Here is a 25080-nt window from a genome sequence, read left to right on the forward strand (position 1 = left end):
CTACTCCCTACTCCAAGAATGACAGTATGTATATAGTCATCCCTTGGTATCCATGCGGGGGGGGGTGGTGGTGGTTCCAGGACCCCCACAGATACCAAAATCAACAGATGCTCAAGTTCCTTATATAAAATGTGTTAGCATATAGGCTACACACATCTTCCCATATACCTTAAATCATCTCTAGATTACTTATAATACCTAATACAATGTAAGTGCTATGTAAACAGTTGTGACAAATTCAAGTTCTGCTTTTGAGAACTTTCTGGAAATTTTTTCTTGAATATTTTTGATCCGAATTTGCTTGAATTAGCAGGTGTGGAACCTATGGATGCAGAGGACTGAGTGTATACTGTGAAAAGAGAACTTCTATAAGATGGGCCTGTAACTGTCATAAGAAACTAAAACTTTACAAGAGACACAGTGTCATTCACATTTTCGTATATTTTCCATGTCCTCCATAGTAGGCTAAGGCTTGGGTGAACACATTTTAAATATATAACACAGGCAAGGGTTTTCAACATTTTCCCCATGACAAACCATCAAAGAAGCACAAGGGATTGTTGGGTAATACATTAATTCTATGTGATAAACTAATTCTCCAATTTTAAGATAATCATCACCTTCGTCATCAATCTACTGCTTATATATTTTAAACTATAATGTAAATTTTTTGAGTTATTATTTTGTTTGTTCTTATTGTCTCTCAACTACTGTCATCTATCCCTTGACTCATATCCTCTTTACAAATATCTCTGTGCCCTGGCTTTAACATTCCCACTGACAGAACCATCCTTGAAGACCTTAAAACCTATGTGTGTACAGGAAAAGGTATTCCTCCAAAGAGGAGCCTCCCTGGCATTTAACATAACAAGTGATGGACTCACACATGTTCCAAGTGTCTCATAAGGAATTCTGATTCCTTTTGGGCATATGAGATGAAAGGCTTGATTATGGAGGGCCAAGCTTTCATAAGAATTCTGAAATAAGGCAAGGCAATAGTTGTCAAGCAAGTCCTTCCAATCTCCATAAATACTCTGCATCAAAGTTGAGACTGTCCACAGAGTACTTTTGATTCTATGATCACAGTGCCACATGAAATGCAGAAAAGAGAGACCCAAGTGAGACAGAATGCAGAGTCTGCACTTGATGACATGTACTTTCCCCACTACTGACATTCCAACCAAGACCTTCAAACTCTTAAGACAGCTGCAACGACATATCCCTGAAGCAGCACGAATTATAAAAGGAAAGTATCAATAATCCTGCCTGCCTTCAGTCAACACCCATTCATGGATGGGTGAATTCTCTATCATTGCTCTGAATACCCTTGACCTGATGAACTCTTGCTTCCCATAATCTTGAAACTTGTTCCCTTAAAGGTTGCCCAATATTCTGGATGAGAGATCCAGTTTGCTCTGACCTTTACTATAAGCTTATCTGGGCATTTCAGGAGGACTGGACTTCCTCAGCTACGAACAGGTTGCCTAAGGGAGCACCCTGTGGGAACCTTTCCACATTATCTCTATAATGCCAATCCTGGCCTGGCCTGATGATTCCAGCTCAGCCGCAAACCATGCCCTCAGACACCAGTATAGTTTTATACCTAGAGCCCTCTTCTTCTTTATAAGCCACATTCAAGAGCACTCTTGAAGCTATCAATATCATATCACTGCTCTAGACCACAATGCTTCTAATAAGGCGTGCATCATACACTAATTAAAACAACTTAGCTTTCAAACCACTGAATTTGTCGGAGACCTGTGGACTGTGCCAGTTTTATAACAGAAGCATTGAGAACCCCACAGCTATGGATGTGCTAACAGATATACCGGCGGGAAGTTTACACAAGAAAATATTTGTCAGAGTTTTCCAACTGCTGTCTTATACTTTTTTGACCTGCTCTCAAAATGAAAATAGAATTACAATTACCATTCACAAAAGATTGAGTGTGTCTTCATTTAAACATGGATAGCACCATCTTGTAAGCTACAAGAGATTTCTGTTATGAAGAAAATATCATCCCTACCAGTAAGGAATTCATACTCTACTATAGGATATAAACAGGTAAACAACCAACAGGTAACCACTACATGGTAGAATTTTTTAAATGCCACATCAGAGATAGAGATGCCAGCTTCTCTTTCTCTCTTTTACATATCCACCCACTACCACCCATCCATGGAGCAAGAGAATGGAGAATGGAGAGGAAGAATGGAGTCCCTAATGGACACATACATTAGAGAGAGAGTTTATAAATACCTTACGTTGGCCTACTTAAAAACAGGAAAAACACAGTTTCACAACAATAACATTCTTAAACATTTAAGTAATCCTTGAATTCTTGACACAGTATACTGTATTTTTAATCTAAATTATAGCAGATAAATTTCCCTCCATGCTGGAAAAATCAATGCTGAAGCAGTGTTGGCCAGGATAGAAAGAACAAATGAAGATATCCATGGTCTGGGCAAAGCAAAGTCAGACTTAAGATTCAGAATAGGACTAGGGTCTAAATTAGGTGTGAAGTAGGATTCAGGCCTGGGCCAATCACCAGGTTTCCAGGGCAACTCAATCATGTGCTTTTGTTATATTCTAAAAACTTATGTAGGCTATGAATTCCATTCTACCACACAGGAGAGGATGTGGAGCAAATACCAAGGTGAAATTCCTAAAAACATACTGTAATTACTACTTTGCTAAAAACAAATCAGTCTGGGAGCAAGAATATAATTTCATTTTTTATTAATAGGTGGCAGAAAATATAAAATATTTTATGAGGATTAAGTATAACTGGAATAAATATTTCATAATATGATTCAATAAAAGAGGTATTAACTGCTCTGTTGAATGACACACATTTCATAAGAATGAGATCAAAAACATGTTATCCTCATATTTTACCTGGAATATCTCGAAAAAATACAGTCCAAGAAAATATTCCAGTCACATTTAAAACAACTGGCTTAGCTCCAGTTATAATTCTTGACAAGCATATAATTTTGCGGGTTTTGCCTTTACGAGGCTCCCCTATTTTGCAGTCCAGTGGAACACAATTTAAGTGCTTCCTGAATCTGTGTCTCCCAGACTATAGCCCTCAGTCTGGCTCAAATAAAATTATCTTCTATTCCAAAAAAAATTTTTTTAATTAAAAAATAAAACAACTGGCTTCACTAACAAGTTCTGCTTCAGCTGTCCAAATGTGCAGTACTCTATGGCTAACAACCCATCCTAGCAACTAAGAACTGAGAAGAGCTGAAAAGTCAGCTTATCATTAAATAAGCTACATTTTTTTAAAAGCCATTTTTGTCACTTGAAGCTTACTTTTGCTTTGCTCTCAAAAGTTTCACCCTCAAAAGCTCTTCATTGGAGAACAGCGTTTGGGGGGACGGAAGAGGTGAAGTCACTTTCCTGAATCTATATCTATAGTGTATCTGAGTTCAGAATGTGTAATCATAGGCCAGTGCTGAGGCTACTTCTGAAGCCTCAGAAATAGTTTGTATAAGACAGGAAAAGATAAACTAACCAGGCAGGTCTACAGTGATTTGATTATTTATTAAAAGGAGATTTCCCCAAACTCCAATTGTCCCTTTGATGGTCTGAGATTTTTATTTCCTAGGACAATGCTGCCGAGTAAAATTAAGGGGTGTCTTTTCTTCTTCGAAGTAGAAGAGGAGATGCTGGTGGAAAACTTATAGGAGTAGTTTTAGGCTCAAGTATACATGGAAAGGGAGGATCTGCAAACAGATCCCCTTCAGCCCACCCATGCTTGTGTGCCCTCTGGAAAGTCTGCACACATCTCCTGGCCTTGGACACACCAATCTGAAGACTCTTCTTTAATACATCACAGAAGAAAGGTCAGCAAGAGACAGAGTGAGCCACACATCTGAAAACACCTAAAGTACAGATATTTGACAGCATGAAAACCTCAACAAAGGAAGTAAATCTCCTAAAATACAACACAGAGAAAACCTAACCTAGTCACAGCTTCCATTTTGAATATTCCACTAACGTGACAGATGAGAAACACCAATGATCAGCAATAACCACAATTTAAAAACAGAACTCTTTATTTCAACAACTGGGCATAAAGATCAACCAATGACTGCAAAATCCTAAAATATCATAAAAAATGTGGAATCAGATTTTAAAACATCTGAATACCTATGAAGCATCTCATTAGATAAATTCATTCGCTGGCCTTTGAGTTGTCTATCACTGTTAACTATTTATCACTGTTTACTGCAACTCTGCCTTTATCTCATGTTAGAAAATGGCATATTCTTTTATTTCCCCAAATTTTTATCTTGAAAACCTAAAAATCTACAGAAAATTTGAAAGAACAATATAATGAATACCCTATATCCTTCAACAAGATGCGTCAACTGTAATAAAATCTGTCACATTTGCTTTCTTCCTCTCTTTCTCTGATACACACATGCTTTTTTTTTTTTCTTTTCCTTGTTATTTTTCTTTTTCTGGCCGAACCACATGAAAGTAAGTTGCAGACATTACTAGTTACCTCTACATATTTCTGAATGCATGTTCTAAGAATAAGAACATTCTCCTATATAATCATGGTGCCATTTTCACATCTAAGAAAATTAGCCATAATTCTATAATTATTATCTAATATACAGGCAATATTCAGATTTCCCGGCTGTCTCAAAAAACACAGTTTATAGCTGCTTATTTTTCCTAGCAGGTTCCATGGAGGTTTACACGTTGTATTTGGTTGTTATGCCTCTTTAGTTTCTTTAAATCTAAAATAGTCCCCCAGAATTTTTCTATTTTTCATGATAAATAATTTTTTTTAAAGTAAGGGGCTCAAAGTTCAAATTTTCTTAAAAAAAAAATAACCAAAAAAACCCTCAGTATTAACTTGAATTTAATGGAATTTTTTCAAAGGCAGTTTCAAAGTTCACTTGGTAAAAGATTCTAGTCTCTATACCTGTGAGTTAGATTTGGAATGACAACTGTCATCAGTGGGTTAGTATGGGAGGGCCACTGAGACCCAGAGAGGAGGATGGTGCTACTCCACTGAGTGGCCACGAGAACCATGCGAGTAAGCAGGGGCTCACACAGCTGATCTGAAGAGAAGACCTTTGCTCTCAAGGAACAGATACTGATGAATCACCTTAGGGAACAGTATGAATAACCTGAGCGTGTCTTTCACAATTTGGATGGTGACTCTGCTTATATTATAAGTGCTAATTACACAGCTAGTAATACACAAGCATTATGCCTTAATCAGCCTAAGCCTAATTCAAAAACCAAAGCCCTGGGGCAAAAGATATTATTAAGACTTTATTGTAACTGCAACCACTACTAGTTATTCACATATAACTTGATGCTGTGAATCTAAAAGTAGTCTCCTGATGTTTATTTTTAATTAATTTTTATTGGAGTATAGTTGCTTTACAATGTTGTGTTAGTTTCTACTGTACAGCAAAATGAATCAGCTACACTATACATATATCCCCTCTTTTTTTGGATTTCCTTCCCATTTAGGTCACCACAGTGCATTAAGTAGAGTTCCCTGCACTATACAGTATGTTTTTATTAGTTATCTATTTTACACAGAGTATCAGTAGTGTACATGTGTCAATCCCAATCTCCCAATTCCTTCTACTGCCACCCCCCCAACCTCCTGTCTCCTGATGTTTAAAAAAGACAGGCTTCTGAAATGTGGTAAATTGAGTTCATAAGCAAACATGAAAAATGCAAAAACACAGGACAAGGACAACTGAATGAAAGGGGCAATATTTTATCGCCTATGCAAAAGTGGCATGGAAGAAAGATATAAAATATGCTGAAATACAGCAAGCACCAAAGGTACCTATCAGCACGAGGTATCTGTGAGATAAGGGATGTCTGTGAGACAGTGACTCGACACAGTAGCTCTGCTTCCTCAGGGTCCTATCACATACCCTTATTTCTCCTCAGGCTATTCGTCGTAACTGAATATTTTATCTATTCCTAAGGCATCCTTTACTGTCTATATGTCACCAACTCTAAAATTTCTATCTCAAGTTTAGATAGATTTTCCTCTAGAGATTCAGACACAACTGAAATCTGGATATTTCCAGCTGGACCCCCCACAAGTACCTCATACTTGCACATCTGCCAGCAAACTCACCAGCTTTCCCCTAACCTGCCAACTCACCTCCGTTGAAGTGAATGAGGTCAGCCTTTAGCCTCGGCCAGACCTCACCTACCCAACCACCACAATCCACCAGCCACCAGCATTGTCGTTCACAGCTCCTGCTCATCTCCCTGCGATCTGCTCACTCTCTCATCCTCAGCACCACCTCCCTGGTTCAGACCAGCATCAGCCTATTTCAATAGCTTTCTTTCTTTTTTTTTTTGTTAAAGAATTCTTTTCAGGTGGACCATCTTTTTTAAAGTCTTTATTGAATTTGTCACAGTACTGCCTCTCCTCTATGCCTTGGCTCCCTGGCCACGAGGTATGTCCTAGCTCCCTGACCAGGGATAGACCTGCACCTTCTGTACTGGAAGGCGAAGTCCCAACCACTAGACTACCAGCGAAGTCCCCCAATAGCTTTCTAACTCCCCTCACCAAACTGCACAGTCACCTACCTAAAACAGAGCTTCAGCTGTGTAACCATATCTGCACTGCCATCTCAGTGCCCTCAGCACCAATGTGGCTGCTCCTGACTCATCTCACTGCCCCTACCTGCACACTTCAAGTTCCAGCATAGTGAGTTTTTCTCAGTACCTCAAACATGCCACGTGTTCTTCTCTTTCCTAGGAGTTTTGGCCTTGTACCTTTCTCTCTGCCCTGAACACTCTTCACCTCTACCTTCACCTAACTCTTACTTCTTAAGGACTCACCTTTGACATCTCTTCTTCCAGAAAAACTTCCCTGTCACCATGAGACTGAATCAGGGACACTTCTCTGGACAATGGCACTTACCATGCTGAACTGTGTACTGTCTATCTTCCCTGCCAGCAGTGCCCAGAGCAGAAGAGACAGGATGAAGCACAGAGACCAGAATGCCGGCTGCTGCAGCCGTAGAAATGGTAAGGTCCTGGACGATAGCTGTGGCCTGGGGACTTACAGAAGCATACGACTTGGGAGAGATTTAGGCAGCACAGAGGGTGTCTCTGTATTTACACCATAGTTATGCTCAGTGCCTGACATGGCACCCACCGTGTAAGGGATGCTTAATACACACTTGTCCAAAGAATGAATAAATTAATGAACACACAAGACTTAGACATAGGAAGCAAACAGAAGAACACCTGAAATGGGCTCAGTATAGACTTATTAAGTGCCATAGGAATGTAGACGCAAAGGGAGTGGAGTTGGGCGAGGTTCATTAAGAGGGACGTGTGGCTTGAAAAGATAGTGGCTGGCTGAGTGGCATGGAAAGAGCAAGTGAGTGAAGAGCATGGGTGTGGAGGCTGGAACGGAATACCAGTTTCACTGCAGGCCAACCGCCAACCAAGGAACCTTGGGCAACTCATCCAATTTTTCTGTGCCTCACCTATAAAAGGAGAGTGACAATGACAATACCTACTTCACAGTGTTCATATGAGGATCAAATGAATTAGCATTTGTAAACTCATGAGAAGAACAGTGCCTTGCAAAGAATAAACATGATATAAGTATATGCTATGTTAAATTAAACAAATCATTAGTGGTAGCTTTACATATTTAGATGCTGTAAAAATGGCCACATGTGAAGTGAATAATTAGTGGATGACTGCACACCTCCACTTAGAGGATGACGTATCAAGCACATTTACTGCAAACTATGAAGAATTTTCAAATCTAGAGTTTTAGGTAATATTTACAACCGAATTATTCTTATACATAAGCATACAATTCACAGTATGGGGAAACTAAAGGAAAGAAACTTGAATTGTATGTTCACAGAGATAAATGAAAAATAAAAAAATGCAAAGACAGGAAATAATGGGAAAATGTAGGAAATAAAAACATGTAGATGTTAAAATCTCAATGGCTAGTCTAGACTCCTTCGAGGAGACCGTTAGTGAACAGAAAGAGAACACTGAAGAAATCAACCCAGAGTGCAGTGCCCAGAGACAGACAAGACGCATGGCAGAAGACACAATAAGCTTTATTCCCAGAAAGAGAATGAAGAGAATGGGGGAGACGCAAATTATCTGAGGAAATAATGGGTGGAAAATTTTCAAAAGTGAAGAAAGGCCTAGGTCCAAAAAAAAAAATCTTTTTTGAAAAAAAAACATTGAAAAAGCACACCCAAATCCCAAGCAAAAATGAGATAAAAACAAAAGCTATATCTAGTCACATCATAGATCAAAAAAGTTCCCATTACACTACACTGGGGAGGCTGCCATCACAGCATTCACTGCATTTCTGACATGGCTCTTTCCTGCCTCCCTGCTGGATTACAGGTTCCTGAGGGCAGGATTCTTTCCAGTATGTAAAATACTGTTAATACCTGCTTGATGTATAGGTGAGTGAAAGAATAAATGTGTGGAGTATATTTATATTCATGTGAAAGCATTTTTAAAGAGGAAACAAAATAACACAGAAAAAATATCATACAAATTTAAGTGTCCACAGGCAAGGCATTTCTCTTTGGACCTGTTTTTCCATTTGTGTAAAATAAAGGAGTCATTTCCATGATGTCAAATATAAAAGTTACTAACAACTATTATAGGATGCTATGGCTATAATATTATTTTTTGAAACCTCTACATTTAAAAACAAATTTGGGTGGTTCTCTTATTTTCAACAGGGTTAGTAACGGAAAATCATGAAAAATTATCTGCCTTCCAGTCATTTAATTCATAGGACAGCTGTAAGAGAATAGTGACAACCAACAAACCATAATCACCGAGTCCTGCAGCAGTACCAAGACAAATACTCATGCGCCATTTTAACTCAATTTATACACAACACACTGAAGCCAACTGCCAGCACTTCACTCCCATATACCCAAACCAGACTTGTCATTTGACTGGTGTGATGTGGACTCTTACTTAGCAAGCTCTCACCAAACCAACATCACAGAGGTCAGCTACAGGCACTATGCACATCCTTCCATTTCCATACCCTAAACAAGTAAACAGCAAATCGTTACCAGTCCAAGACTTACGTGAGAATTGGCTGGGAAAGGTAAGCTGCTAATATATAAAAGAGCCAGAATGAATACTGCTGGCTTTTGACTAAGAATATTTAAAATAGCAGGACCACAAAGTTGTATATAATTTTGACTACATTTAAGCTTCAAAATCTATGTGTGCACAAGAAAATGTAACAGTTCAAACTGATCAACTCGTATTTAATGTTTGATAATAGCACACTCTTTTTATCACTAGAAAAACATCTAATCTTATTTGTTCATTCTCAAAGAAAACAAGTCTTACAAGGTAGAAAACAACCATTTAGAAAAGAATTACTCATGCTTGGTTCTTAAACTGCAATCGCACTGTAATTTCCTATGTGTACTTGAGCAAACTAGAGTAGCTCCCAGCAGGTTATAGTGATAGATTTGATTACCAGACAGGAAAAACGTACTTGGAAGCAAATTTGAAAAAAAAAAAAAAAACACTCCAGGGACCAATAAAAGGTAAACGACAAAAGAAATCCTGGCTTCTAGGTATGAGATTAATCTCATGGGGCTCTCCCAGGTAAAGCAGAGAGATGATTCAAGAAGCCATACAAATGATCTCCTGGAGGGTGATGCCCAACCAAAGGCAGTAATTTGGGACAGGTATATTTTAAAGATGTATATTCATCTCTTCATTTAAGCATACTTCCAGGAAGAAACTAGGCATGGTCTAAAAGAGAACAACCAAAAGGTTGAGAGAGTGAACTTTGTAATACATGAAACAGTGGATTTTTATGCCGCAGAATAAGAATGCCGGTTCCTAGAGGAAAAAAGGAGGGCTGTCAATAAGAGAAAGCTACAGAGAGTTAGTTCTTATATGGGATCTCAAATCTCTGGTAACCTCAAAAAGTATAGACTGCCTTTGGAAGTAGTGGGTCAGCACCATGAGAGATGCCCTAAAGAGGCCAAGAACAAGCAAGCCATGATGACACAGAGCACGTTCAAGTATTAAAATGGGGGTTGGCCAGATGGCGCTGGAGACTCTGAGATGTTAAAACACAGATTGTTTTCTCCGGGTTCCTTATAATAGATTTTTATGATTTAAAGGAGAATAATTTATCTAGTAGAGAAAAGAGAACAATTATTAAGAGGTAAAAGTATGGTAATTATGCCTCAAAATACTGTTATCACTTGAACAACTGTGAAGGCATCTTTTCAGATGTCAGGTAAAGATGAGTACGGTACTGGCTGCCAACACTCATACATTTTCATAGTAAATATAAGTGTGTTTAGATGGTCATCATCTTGATGCTACATGGTAAAATCCCTTGTTGACCTCAGAAGCAAGATGGTGAGCCCAACAGGGCCAGAAATAGAAATGTCTATAAATACATAAAAGAAAATACCACGTTCATTTCCTATGGAGTGTACTGTTTAAATATAAGCTAACCATTGAATTACCTTTTTGTTTATCCTCTTTGAGAGATACTGTGATGTGGAGTGAGTTTTTCAGTTTCCATACCAATTACATTTTAAAGGGGTATAGGGCAGAAAGTTAAAAAATGTATTTTCTGGACAATCTCGCAATTTGGGTTCCAGACATAATTAGGAATGCACTAATCCAATTAATCCATAATTAGGTTGTACTCACACTCAAAGCTTTGATTTGGAGATGGGACATAGGGAGAAAAGCAGAGGACAGAGCATCCATTTTGCTTGTTGAGATCACAGCAAAAATGATGTGGTTCTAGAGCCACCAGCTTCTTCCTAATTCAGCAAAATCCACAGCAGCAGTGGTAGCTTTTCAAACCATGGTAAAGACAGTGGTGACATGGTAAAAACATGGTGACTTTTCTTCACCAGAAGTATCAAAAGGAACTTTCTGACTTGTCAGCTCCTGATCTCAGCAGAGTGTTCCAGGGATGCTGGGAGTTAGTTTTCCTCGAAACCAGTGAAGGCCTACTCCTCCAGCCCTTCAAATACATTATAAGATTCTACTTTCCTGTATTAAACCCCTCTCCTTAAACTAATTAAAAATAATGCTGTTTCTTACAGTGGACTTGGAGCCTTGTTAATAACAGTGTTCTAAGATGGAAAGTAATTTACAAGTATTATCAAATGAAATGTGTATTTCTAAATACCTATTTGATGACCAGATACAAAATGTCTTTTAGACTTTTTTAAAATACATGTTAATAATCCTACATAGTGCACAGAAGGATATTTTCAAGTAGGCCTAGGGATAAGGAAAGATATCAAATAATGGGGTAAGGGTACAGAAGAATAAGAAAAACACGGATTTATTTTTAATGGTGAAATTATTTGTATGAAAAAGAAAAGAGAACTGGGAAAGAAATGAAGAAAAATCTTAAGATAATCAGATGGAAATATATTCAAGATACTACAACTATGCTAACATTTTAAAAAATACTACAAAGATACTCATCACTTGGTATCTTAAGTCAGTTTTATTTTAAAATAAATTTTTAGAAGTTCAGTTTGGATCTTATAATCAAAAAGTTGCATAGAGACATGGAAGAAAGATCCAAACTGAAGTTGTAGAGATTAAAACTATACCATATCTGAGATGAAAAATACACTAAGCAGAGTCAATGGCAGATCAGACATTGAAAAAAAAAAGATTAATGAACTTAAAAACCTAGCAATTAGAATTATCCAAAATAAAACAGAGAAAGAAAAAATAAATCAAAAAAATTAAAAACAATATCAGAAAACTTCAAGCCACTTAATATGTGTAATATAGTCCCCAAATAAGGGAGAAGACAGAAAAAACATCTGAAAACTATTTCAAATTCAATGAAAATTGTAAACCCACAGATCCACAAAGCTCAACAAACCCCAGACGCAAGAAATGAAGAAAACAAAAAAGAAAAAAAAAAAGCTGAAAGAAGTCATAACCAGCCAACTCACAATAGAAGAAACGTTAAAGGCAGTCCATCACATGGAAGGAAAGTGACAGTAGGAAATACAGCTCTGCTCAGAGATGAAGAATACCAGAGATGGCAGTTACGTTAAATGAGGGCAAATGGATATTTTTTTCTTATTATTTTAATCTCCTTAAAAAAAGTGTTTAAAAATAACATCATATTCTAGGGTTTATAACATATATATAATAAAAACATATGACAATAGTAACATAAAGGCCGGGGGAAGAGAAATGAAAGTAAGGTTCTTACAGTATTCTTGAAGTAGTAAAGTATCACTAGAAGGATGACTGTGACAAGTTATATACTATAAACCCTAAAAAAATAAAATAAATAAAATTTAAAAACAATGAGATAGTTATAGCTTATAAAGCAACAAAGAAAAAATTAAATCTTAAAAAATACTCAATGTTTTAAAGAGCAGAAAAGGGATGAAAAGGGAAACAAAGAACAGATAGGATAAACAGAAAACAAGCAGGAAGACTTAACCTAACCATATCCATAATCTCATTAGACATAAGTGGTCTAAACATCCAAATAAAGAGAAAGATTGTCAGATTGGATAAAAAGACTCAACCACATATGTTGCTTACATGAAAAGCACTTTAAATAAAGACACAAATAGGTTAAAAGTAAAAAGATGGAAAAAGTGATACCATACTAACACTAATCAAAAGAAAGCTGTAGTGCCTATATTATCACATTATTGACTAGAGATGTATTAATACATCTTTTGTTACCTGAACATTATTGACCGGAGACATATCAATATCACTTACATAACAAATCACCAGCCACAGGCGTTAGTTTCTATAAAAATCCCCCAGTCAATAATGAGTTATTATCAAAGCAGAATTCAGAGCAAAGAATATCATCACCAGGGATAAAAATAATTATTTCTTAATAATAAAGGGGGTAATTTACCAAGAAGACCAAACAATCCTAAATGTTTATGCACCTAATAAGAGAGCATACATGCAGCAAAACTGGTATAACTCTAAGGAGAATAGACAAATCTGCAATTATAGCCAGCAATTTAATTACCACTCTTTCTAATAATAGAACAACTAGACTGCAAGGGTATAGTAGACTTGAAAAACATTATCAACCAACCTGATGTGATTAACATTTATAGAATACTCCATCCAACAACAGTGGAATACACATTCTTCTAAAGTATACATAGAACATTTACCAAAAGAGACCATATTCTGCACCATGAAATAGGTCTTGGTAAATGTAAAAGGATTTAAGTTATTCAAAATATATTTTCAGACCAAAATGGAATTAAATTAGAAATAAATAAAAGCAAGAGCTCTGGAAAGTCCAGAAATTTTGGAAATTAAATAACACACTTAAAAATAACCCATGGATCTCAGAAGAAATGCAAAGGGAGATTAGAAAGTATTCTGAACTGAATGAAAATGAAACTCAACACAGCAGAATTTGTGGAATGCCATGAAAGCAGAACTTGGGAAATTTATAATCACTAAATCCTATGATAGAAAATAAGAAAGATAAATAACCTTGACTTCTACCTTAAAAAGCTAGAAAAAGAAGAGCAAATTAAACTCAAAGGAAACAGAGGAAAGGAAATAATAATGAGAGCAGAAATGAAAGAAATAGAAAACAGGATGACAACAGAGAAAATCTATGAAGCCAAAAGAATTCTTTGAGAAGATTTATAAAACTGATGAACCTCTGTCCAGATCAGGAAAAAAAAAATGAAGACACAAGTTACCAGTATCAAAATTGATCAAAACCCTCAGCAAACCAGAAACAGAAGGGAACCTCCTCAACATGCTGAAGAGTATTGGGGAAAAACATACATCTAACACCATACTTAGTGTTCAAAGAATGAATGCTTTCCCTGTAAGGTCACAAACAACACAAGGATGTCTGCTCTCACCACTTCTATTCAATATCGTGCTGGAGGTTTTCATTAGAGCAAGAAAGAGGGAGGGAGGCATCCAAATAGAAAAGGGCAGCATAAAACTATCTTCATTTACAGATGACATGACTGCCTATGCAGAAAATTCAGTGGACTCTACAAAAAAGCTACTAGAACTTAATAAGTTACTTTGGCAAAATTGCAAGATACAAGATCAATATACAAAAATCAATTTTATTTCTCTGTACCAGCAATGAACAAGAGGAAATTAAAATTTATTATTTTTTTCTTAAATATTTTTTTAATTGGTATATAATTTCATTACACTCTTGTACCAGTTTTTGAGGTACACAAAGTTCAATCATCTGTATTTATACAAATATCGCCGTATTCCCTCCCTCTCTTGACTCCCCCCCACCCTCCCCGTCCCAATCCTCTAAGGCATCATCCATCCTCCAGTTGAACTCCCTTCGTTATACAAAAATTTAAAATTTAAAAACAGTATCATTTACAACAGCATCAAAAATAAAAAGTACTTAGGGATAAATCTGACAAAAGGTGTGTAAAACCTATACACTGAAATCTATAAAACACTGCTGAGAGAAATTAAGTAAGACTTAAAGCTAAGATATACCTTGTTCATGGGTCAAGGCTCAATATTGTTAAAATGTCAGTTCTCCCCCAAAATGAACTACAGATTCAACAATCTGAACAAAAATCCCAGGAGACTTTTTTGTATAGAAACTGACAATCTGATTCTTAAATTCATGTGGACGTGCAAAAAACCTAAAATAGGCAAAACAAGTTTGCCAAAGTCTGATTTTCAAGACTTATTATAAAGCTAGAATGTACATGACAGGTGGGTGTGGATGTAAAGATGGGGAAATAGATCAATCGAACAGAAGACAGACTTCAAAAATAAGCACACACCTATATGAGCAAAAGATTTAAGATAATACAGTAAAGACAATCTACTTAACAAATGTTACTGACAGAACTAGATATTCACATAACAAAAAATGACACTGGATATATATTTCACACAATCAACAAAAATTAATTCAAAATAGACCACAGATGTTCATGTAAAACCAAAACTATAAAACTTCTAGAAAAAAACATAGAAAATTTTGCAACCTTGGGTTAGGCCAAGATTTCTTAATAGAATGCCAAAAGTACAATGCATATAAGAAAAAAATGGATAAATTTGACTTCAAAATTAAAAGTTTTTCGTCTTTAAAAGACACCAGCAGGAGCATGAAAAGACAATCCAAACCTCTGGAGTAAACACTTGTAAAGCATATATCTGATAAAGGACTTGTGTCTAGAATATATAGGGAATGCTCAAAACTTAATAAGAAAACAAACTGGTAGGTTTTTTTAAATGGACAAAAGATTTGAATAGAGAGCCCAACAAAAAAAGACATACAGATGGTAAATAAGCACATAAAAAGATGTTCAACATTATTACTCATGAGGGAAATGCAAATTAAAACCACCATGAGATACTAGTATAACTTATTATATGACTAAAATTAAAAAGACCACCCATACCAAGTGCTGGTGAAGATACAGAAAAATTGGAACCCTCATACCCCTGGTAGGAATGTGAAACAGTGTAATCACTTTGAAAAACAGTTTGGCAGTTTCTATCTTAAAAAGCAGAACATACATATGGTCCCACTCCTATGTATTCACCCAGGGGAAAGGAAACACGTGTCCATACAAGGGCTCGTGTGAATATTCACAGCAATCTTGTCTGTAAGAGCCAAAAACTGTAAACAATCAAATGTCCATCAATAGGAGAATGGATAAACAAACTGTGTAGGTCCATACACGCATACTACTCAGCAAGAAAAAGAACAAACTATTGATGATACACACAATCTGGATGAACTGCAAGAGAATTAAGCTATGAAAAAAGCTAGATAAAAAAGAATACATAATGTATGATTCCATCTATATAAAACTCTAGAAAACGCAAACCAATCTATAGTGAAAGAAAACAGATCAATGATTCCTTGAGGAAAGGGTTGGAGAGGGGTGGGAGGGAGGGATTACAAGAGGCATGAGGAAACTTTTGGGAGTGATGGATATGTTTACAATCTTGACTGTGGAGATAGTTTCAAGCGTATATATACATATATTTCACAACTTATCAAGCTGTATATTTTAAATATGTATTGTCTACTGTATGTCAATTATTCCTTAATAAAACTATTTAAAAACAAATAAAAATAATCTCAAAAAACATAAAGAGATGTATCAAACCACAAAACAGAATAACTCCAGATAAGAAATTAATCAAAAAACAACCAGATGGCAACAGATCAATTAAGAACCTTCTCGGACATAGGAAGAAGCAAAAATCAACAGTGTAGAGTCAGCAAAATTGGGCAACTTGGAAAATATCAATTCCAAAGGACCACAGAACAGAACTAGGTGGAATGAATCTGAGAATACACAATAGCCAAGAGAATATGGAAATTTAACCTCTAGTAGTAATCCCTTAGAGAACCAGAGTTTAGAGTTCATCATTAAAGCTAGAAGAAAAGGTTTCAGAATTGAAAGAAGATTTAAAGGCTCAAATATCCCCCACAAGAACCAAAGAAAGCCACCAAGAACAGCAAGACATTAACCAAAGAACTCCTCATAAGAGAGTATTCTGCAAAAAATTATAAAAAAAATGTTTCTTTTGAAAGAATGCAAATAACCACAACATCAGGTTTCTAAATGCAGACCAGAGTGTAAAGGTAATGGAGCAATACTTATAAAATGCTAAGAAAAAGAAAATTTAAGAAACATTTACCCAGTTCATAAGCAACAGCAGGAGGAATCCTTTGATGGATTGCAAAACATTCCTCTCACCTCCACAGTAGTCCCCATATCATTAAAACTGAACTCATTCATTTATTCATCAACTGTACTGACTTACACTTAAACGACAGTGTAAAAGTCATTAACTCTTAGAATTGTAGATATGGGCTAGTGCAATGGGTGCTACAGAGAGACTTTCCCATCTGATAAACACAAGTAAAACTGTGTCCACGTTAACAGTTACATTATTTGATTCTGTGTAAACTGCAATGTTCCTTTCTTCTCACAAGATTGAGAAGGAATAAAATTGTTATTGATGTAATGGACTGTCTCAGGTTACCACCTTTCAGGTTCTGAGAACAGTGGATGATGGGATGGAAGGAAGGGGTGCCTTTGCATAGCTTCTTTTTCCCTCCTCTCCTACCTTCCCAAGCACAAGAGGATGAGAAATTGTACCAAAGGATTTTGTTTTGAACTCACTGCACCTGGGAAACTGGATAAAGGAAAAAAGCCTTCACTGGACAAAAAATTACCTTTCAAACCCATCCTGATGCCACATGTCAGATTCTAGAAACCTACAACAATCATTTTTCAGAGGCTGTGCCAGCTGCTAACAAAACTCTTCTGGGGCTCTTCAAACTCCTGTCTCAGTGGCTCCTCCACTACCTCCCACCTCACCTTGGCACCATGATGCCCAGAATTGCCACACTTGCAATCATGTATTCAAACTATTCCCCATACGAAGGTGTGGCAGGATGGTTCTTCTTCCCACTATCAAGCAAAACCCCAATTCCATGAAACAGCTGGTTAATACTACTTATTTAAACCTTAAAAATACCATCAAATAGATCATATCATTCAATAAGTGTTTACTGAATATCCACCTACAACAAATCTGCAATAGGGTTTTATACAAAAGAGATCTCTCTTCCTTGCTAAAATGTTGGACATCTTCCTTTCTCTATCCCAAACAAATATGTACAGCTTCCTCATATATATATGCCAAGAAATTCCCACCATCTGATACCCAAACTCGACACTACAATGGGGAACTAACAGCCTCAGCTTGATATCGGCAAACACCCTAGACCAAGGAAATGTTCTACTTAGTGGTATTTAAAAATCCATTTGGGCCAAGAAGGATTATAAGAAAAGACTACTAATTTAACTGAACCTTAAATGAAGACTAATAACAAATGAAAATTGACAGAATATGGGAAAGATATTTGGGGATATTTTCCCATCCCCAGCAAGTTGAAAAAAAACTAAAATACTGAAAATATAACATCCAGAAACCATCTGCCCCACCACTACCCCAGTCAGCCAATGCTGACCACACTTCTCCCTCTAAGAGCTCAACAAAATGGAAAGGGTGCAGACTGACAATACAAGCAATGAAAAAAAAAACCCACAACTAAAAATACAGAGATCCTTTCAATTTATCTGGCATCTTTTCATTTTCCATAGTCCATGTACTTCAAGAAATATGACAGATCTTTTCTTTATTCTATATGTAATAATAGAAAGAATGGTGTCCCATCGACTCTAATGATTCAGCTTCACACAAGACATCAATTCTGATTTAACAAGGATGCTTTAGAGTCTTGGGCAAAGCATAACTATAAATTAGGAATGCTATAAGAACTAATGAGCAGATGTTTGTAAAGCACATTGTAAAGGCAAGAAGACAGTAGGGGTCATTTCTGATTCTTCCCTGTGGCATCACCACATTCAGTCATCAAGCCCATTGGATTAATACTGTAAATCTCTATCCCCACTACACCTATCCTAGACAAAGTCACCATCAACTTTTCCCTAGGCCAGAGATCAGCAAACTACGGCCTACAGGTGAAATCTGACTTTCTTGTTTTTATAAATAAAGTTTTATTGGAACAACGGTCATGTCCATTCATTTACATATTGTCTTTGACTGTTTTCATGCTACATTGCAGAGTTGAAGAGATGTGACTGTCTGACCCACAATGTCTAAAATATTCATTATCTGGCCTTTTACTGAAAAAGTTTGTCAAACCTGGCCTAAGTAGGCTATTAAATAATTCTCTGACTGGTCTCTCTGTCACCCATTCAATTCATTCTCCAAATTGCAGGCTGGATGAAAGATTTAAGAACACAAATCTGATCGTTCATGCTTTTGCAAAAATAAATCCAAACTCCTTAAGGTAACTCCTATAACTTTTCTAACCTCCTATCTTACCACTACCTATTCAGCCTTTATGTTCCAGTTATTCTATTTTAATATCTTCAAATTCACTTTGCTCTAACCTTTGGCCTTTCAGCACGTCCCAGGAACACTCTACCTTTCTCCTAGCTAACTCCAGGTTTGGGTTCTCCATGTAAATGTCAATTTTCTCATGGAAGCCATTCCTGACCCCTTGGGTTGGGATTAGGTGGTCCTGAACTTCCTCCACCACTGATCTTATTAGATTCTAATGCATATTTAGTTGCCAGGCCCAATCAAGAGAGCAGAGATAGACTCTGTGATGTTAACTATGACACCCTTGCAGCAGGCAGAGACTAGTATATACAAGGCATATGTTTTTGCTCAAATAAATTTATCCTTTGCATCGTATTCTGAGAATCCAAAGAACTTATTCTCATTGATTTACCAGAAATACTTAACCAGTGAAAATAAATAAGTTATGATATAACCATGGCAGAATAAGTTGACTGCAAAATCTGAAAACTAGAAACTACAAAAAGACAACATCTTCTGAGCAAAACTGTTTACACCATATGCTTTTTAAATTTATTATTAGAGAAAATCTGACTGCCAGAGCTTATTCTAGACTATACTGAATGAAAAGAACAAAAATAATGAAACTAAGAAGGGTATTCCCCTAATACCTGCTCTTCCCTCTCCTTGTCTTTGGTTTTACTTCTGTAGACTCTAGCAGATGTGACATCCTGGGATGGAATGGCAGAGATCTGATGCAGTGGCATGCTCATCCCAGCCTCCTGTCTGGTCTTCCTCTTTACGGAAGAAAGTCTCCAGTGGTAGAGTCATTTTGGGCCATGGACTTCAAGCTGAGAGAGAGAAGGGAAGACAAGACATAACTGAGCTAAAACACTTTTTAAATTTCCAATGAGATTAGCATTTTATATTTATATTCATATTTATTTAAATAAGTTAGGTCTAACATAAAGACTTCGTCTTCAAAAATAACAGATGAATGCCTCTGGGGGGAACTGTAACATTTTTCTCATGTAATAAGATGAGAGCAACCTGAAAGAGGCTGGTGGATCAGGTACCTGTATAATCGGATAGTAATTTTCCAATGGCTACTTAGGTTTTAAATATAGCAGTGTATCCTTTAAGAATATTTTTGAAGTTACACATTTTTTCCTGAACAAGCATCCATCCTGATATAAGCAGTGCTCCTTCCTTAAGACCACTACCCCTGAGTCCATATAATGGTAAGATTAAAAGTTAAAGAAGTCTAAAATAGGTTTAAGATATCTATGATCCATGCTTAACCTTCTAAAAGTCTAGGCTTTCTACACCAGTTATTGGGAAACTTTTCCTGTAAGAGCCAGAAGTAAATATTTTATACATTGTGGGTCACATATGTTACAACTACTCAATTTTGCCAGTGTAACATGAAAGTAGCCACAGTGAGTGTGTAAGCAAATGAGAATGGTTATGTTCCAATAAAACTTTACTTACAAAAATAGGTGGCAGACTAGATTTGGCCTATGGGCCTGGAGTTTGCTAACCCTACTCTAAGAATTCTCTAGGGAAGATGACGGACAGACATTCCTAGGATCATAAAAGGCTGCCCTTAGGTAAATAATAGTGTCCGAATAAGCTATATTCATGATTCCAGGCAGCCCTTACTTTTTTTCTGGTTTTCTCCTACATTCCTCCAAAGTACCTAGTAACTGAATTGTGTGTTCTCTCTCTGCCCCCACTGAGATCTGTCAAACTCTGTATACAAAACCAATTAAATATAAGTTATCCAAACTATCCATAATGTTTAACAAGGTAATGTTTCATGCTGTTTGAATTTTAACAAAGGATGGAAGCCTTAGTCCAAAAGAATGAATCTCTAATTTGGGGATTTTCATTTATTAAACATGCATTGGAGGTAGGGCGGTAAACAAGGAGGGTGAACAACAGGGCCTGACAACCCTAAGTTCACATTTGTTGCGCAACCATTTGCTCCACCTCTTCCTTAACTGTGCTCTAGAACAAAGGCATAGTTTGTGTGGCTGATCCCACCTTTGACAGCGTTACTAACCAAACTGAAGAGCAACAGGATGCACAAATCAATTTCTTCCATAGGACTCTGATCAACAAGCAACAGGAAGGAACAAGAAACTGGAAAGGATCAATACACGTGAGAAAACAAGCTAAAAGAATATCCTGTTTTTAAAAAGTCTAGTTTTAAAATAGGTGGGTGATCACCAAGAAGCAATAAAATAGGAAAACAGAGTAGGTAATATTAGTGTCTGGATATTATATTCAATAATAAATAAAATGTTAATGTCTAGATATTATACATCACCTACTCTATTTCAAGCCTTTGATGAGGCTGACACAAGATGGAACACTGTGCCCAAACAGACGGTCTGAATATATGTGTCCACATTACGTAAGACAAGAGGCACTCACTCACTGCTGCACTGTCTTACACTCTCTGGAAGATCACAAGAGTCAGTAGCGAGCCGTTTTTCATTACTAATGCATTAAAGTCCTCTGTCAGAGATGACAAACTCCATGTGGCCTCTTAGAATACTTAGTCAAACTAACCATGCCCAGAGCCCCACCACATAGCATGCCAATAGCTGCCTTTGGTGCTTCTGGTATAATCGTCATTATTACATCATTGGTACTTGACCATGACAAGCCTGGGGAAGACTATTTATGCCACAGAAACACAAATGTGAGAGGGTTTTAAATTTTACTGCAAAGTTTTGAAGGACCTCCCTCCACTACAGTCATGTAAGCTACTCTTCTGATAGGCACCCCTATCTCCAGGTACTAGACCTGAAAGTTTTCCTGAAGCAATCCCTCTCCTATGTCAGACATATTTAGGGCAAAAATGATAATTTAAAAGGCAAACTACAAAACAAATCATACCACTTTGTATGTGAAGGTTCATATGAAAAGCATAAAACAGGTATTACTCATACTATTTTCTTTACATGATTTTCAAGTATCGTTTTATATCAATCCAAGTCCTGCTTAATTAAGAGCAAAAGTTAAACCTCTGCACTATGCCTGACAATCCAGGCATGAGAACTTCAATTCCACTAATGTTACCTTGCAAAATACAACACATCTAATACAAACATCCACATCTAGAAGAACTAGACTGACAAAACTGGTTGTTTAAGAGTATGGAAATGGTGCGCCAGTGCTCACTCACTCCCAGGAGAAGGAGCCACTATTGCACCCTCTCCCTCACCACACACCGAGGCTTACAGACGAACAATAAAGGAACCTCTGCTGGTCACAGAATAACGCAAAAAAAAAACCCAAGGCAAGGAGAAGGACACTTACAGCTGAGACGCTAAGGAAACAGAAATAGTAGTATCAATACCTATTGAACTGGTCCATTCGGGGATCAGTTCTGGATTTTTTTTTTTTTTTTTCCTTTCTCTTTTTTTTTTTTTTTTTTTTTTTGATTTATTAAATACGATCTTAGCCCTAAGGGATCTACAAGTTTTACAACATAATTTTTTAAGGATATTTTTTACTCTTTTTTTTTTTTGCCTTTTTAAATACTTCTATATCTAGCTAAGTTTTTGGTAGTACGGACAAAATATCTTTCATACTTTCCTTTCATCCCTTTCTTTAATACACTTCTATTCCTTTCTTTCTCTTTGCATATTTCCAACCACATTACGCTCTTCTGTTCCCCTTTCTTCCAGCCATTTTAAGTGTATTTTATCTTAACATACTTATAAGCAACACTATCGGTCTGCTCAGACTCCTTGCTCTATTCTCCAGATGATGCACTGCCTTGGTATTAATATTAGGCTTTTGTCTTTATCTTAGTTCTTAGTACAGTTGTCTAATTACATTCTGAGAATCTCCATTCTCTCTGGTGGTACTCCAGCTCATTTCTATATTTGATCCTAGCTTACAAAATCTCCCTGGATTGATGTTTGTATGTGTAGGGTGTTATTTGTTGTTTGTTTGCTTTTGCTTTTGTCTCTGATTTGTTCTGTTTCAGTTGTCAATTTCTGCTGGGTTTCTCTCTGAATATCTGATAGCACACTGGGGTTCTGTCAGGTCTTTCTAGAGCCTTATGTCCTAACGGATTCAATAATTGTGTGTCTTATACATGTATGTGTTTCCTAGACTGAATATTCGTCTAATCCAATACTTGGACATTAGTCTGAGGCTTGGACAGTCTTCTATAAACACCTCTATCACCAGGACAAGCAACCCCAAAAGCTTGGACAACCATGAGGAAACAAAGAAATACCATGCAGGCAAAGGAGCAGGAAAAAAACCCACAAGACCAAATAAATGAGGAGGAAATAGGAAAAATGCCTGAAAAAGAATTTAGAGTAATGATAGTAAAAATGATACAAAATCTCGATAACATATTAGAGAAAGTACAAGAAACAGTTCATAAGAACTCAGAAAAACAAACAGCAATGGATAACAAAATAACTGAAATTAAAAATACTCTAGATGCTCTAACCAGCAGAATGACTGAGGCAGAAGAACGAATAAGTGAGTTGGAAGATAGAATGGGAGAAATAAACGCCACAGAGCAGGAAAAAGATAAAAAAATAAAAAGACTAGAAGACAGCCTCAGAGACCTCAGTGATAACCTTAAACGTACCAACATTCGAATTATAGGCATCCCAGAAGAAGAAGAAAACAAGAAAGGGTCTGAGAAAATATTTGAAGAGGTTCTAGTGGAAAACTTCCCCAACATGGGAAAGGAAATAATGAACCAAGTCCAAGAAGCACAGAGAGTCCCATACAGAATAAACCCAAGGAGAAATACACCAAGACACATATTAATCAAACTAACGACAATTCAACACAAAGAAAAAATATTAAAAGCAGCAAGAGAAAAGCAACAAACAACATATAAGGGAAAACCCATCAGGATAACAGCTGACCTTTCTACAGAAACTCTGCAGGCCAGAAGGGAATGGCAGGATATACTGAAAGTCCTGAAAGAGAGAAACCTACAGCCAAGAATACTCTACCCAGCAAGAAGCTCATTCAGATTTGAGGGAGAAATCAAAAGCTTTCCAGACAAGCAAAAGTTAAGAGAATTCAGCACCACCAAACCAGCCTTACAACAAGTGCTAAAGGAACTTCTCTAAGTAGGAAACACAAGAAAAGGAAAACACCTACAAATACAAACCCAAAACAATTAAGAAAATGGTAATTGGAACACACATGTCAATAATCACTTTAAATGTCAATGGATTAAATGCTGCAACCAAAAGACACAGACTGGCTGAATGGATACAAAAACAAGACCCTTCTATATGCTGCCTACAAGAAACCCACTTCAGACCAAGGGATACATATAGACTGAAAGTGAAGGGATGGAAAAAGATATTCCATGCAAATGGAAGTCAAAAGAAAGCTGGAGTAGCAATACTCATATCAGACACATTAGACTTGAAAGTAAAGACTATTAAAAGAGACAAGGAAGGACACTACATAACGATCAAGGGATCCATTCAAGAAGAACATATCACAATGGTAAATATCTATGCCCCCAATATAGGAGCACCTCAATACATAAGGCAAATGCTAACAGCTATAAAAGGGGACATCGACAGGAACACAATAATAGTGGGAGACTTGAACACCCCACTTACATCAATGGACAGATCATCCAAACAGAAAAGAAATAAAGACACACAAGCTTTAAATGACACATTAGACCATCTCGACTTAATTGATATTTATAGGACATTCCATCCAAAAACGACAGACTACACTTTCTTCTCAAGTGCACACGGAACATTTTCCAGGATAGATCACATCTTGGGTCACAAATCAAACCTCAGCAAATTCAAGAAAATTGAAATCATATCAAGCATCTTCTCAGACCACAACGCCATGAGACTAGATATCAATTACAGGAAAAAAACTGCAAAAAATACAAACACATGGAGGCTAAACAATTCACTCTTAAACAACCAAGGAATCACTACAGAAATCAAAGAGGAAATCAAAAAATATCTAGAAACAAATGACAACGAAAACACAACAACCCAAAACCTATGGGACGCAGCAAAAGCAGTTCTAAGAGGGAAGTTTATAGCAATACAGTCCTACCTTAAGAAAGAAGAAAATGATCGAATAAACAACCTAACCTTACACCTCAAACAACTAGAGAAAGAAGAACAAAGA

At 36.7% G+C, this 25080-nt stretch overlaps 1 protein-coding gene across 2 annotated transcripts in view; it reads right to left on the reverse strand.

Moving 5' to 3' along the window:
- Nucleotides 1-25080, reverse strand: part of MARCHF8 (membrane associated ring-CH-type finger 8) — a 116970-nt gene that overhangs the window by 38484 nt on the left and 53406 nt on the right. For both annotated transcript variants that reach the window (XM_057735092.1, XM_057735093.1), the window contains exon 3: nucleotides 19584-19763. In XM_057735092.1, coding sequence (XP_057591075.1) covers nucleotides 19584-19685 — 102 coding nt within the window. In that variant the 5' untranslated portion in view covers nucleotides 19686-19763. The remainder of the gene's footprint in view (nucleotides 1-19583; nucleotides 19764-25080) is intronic.

Source organism: Hippopotamus amphibius, chromosome 5 (assembly GCF_030028045.1).
Source record: "Hippopotamus amphibius kiboko isolate mHipAmp2 chromosome 5, mHipAmp2.hap2, whole genome shotgun sequence".
NCBI lineage: Eukaryota > Metazoa > Chordata > Mammalia > Artiodactyla > Hippopotamidae > Hippopotamus > Hippopotamus amphibius.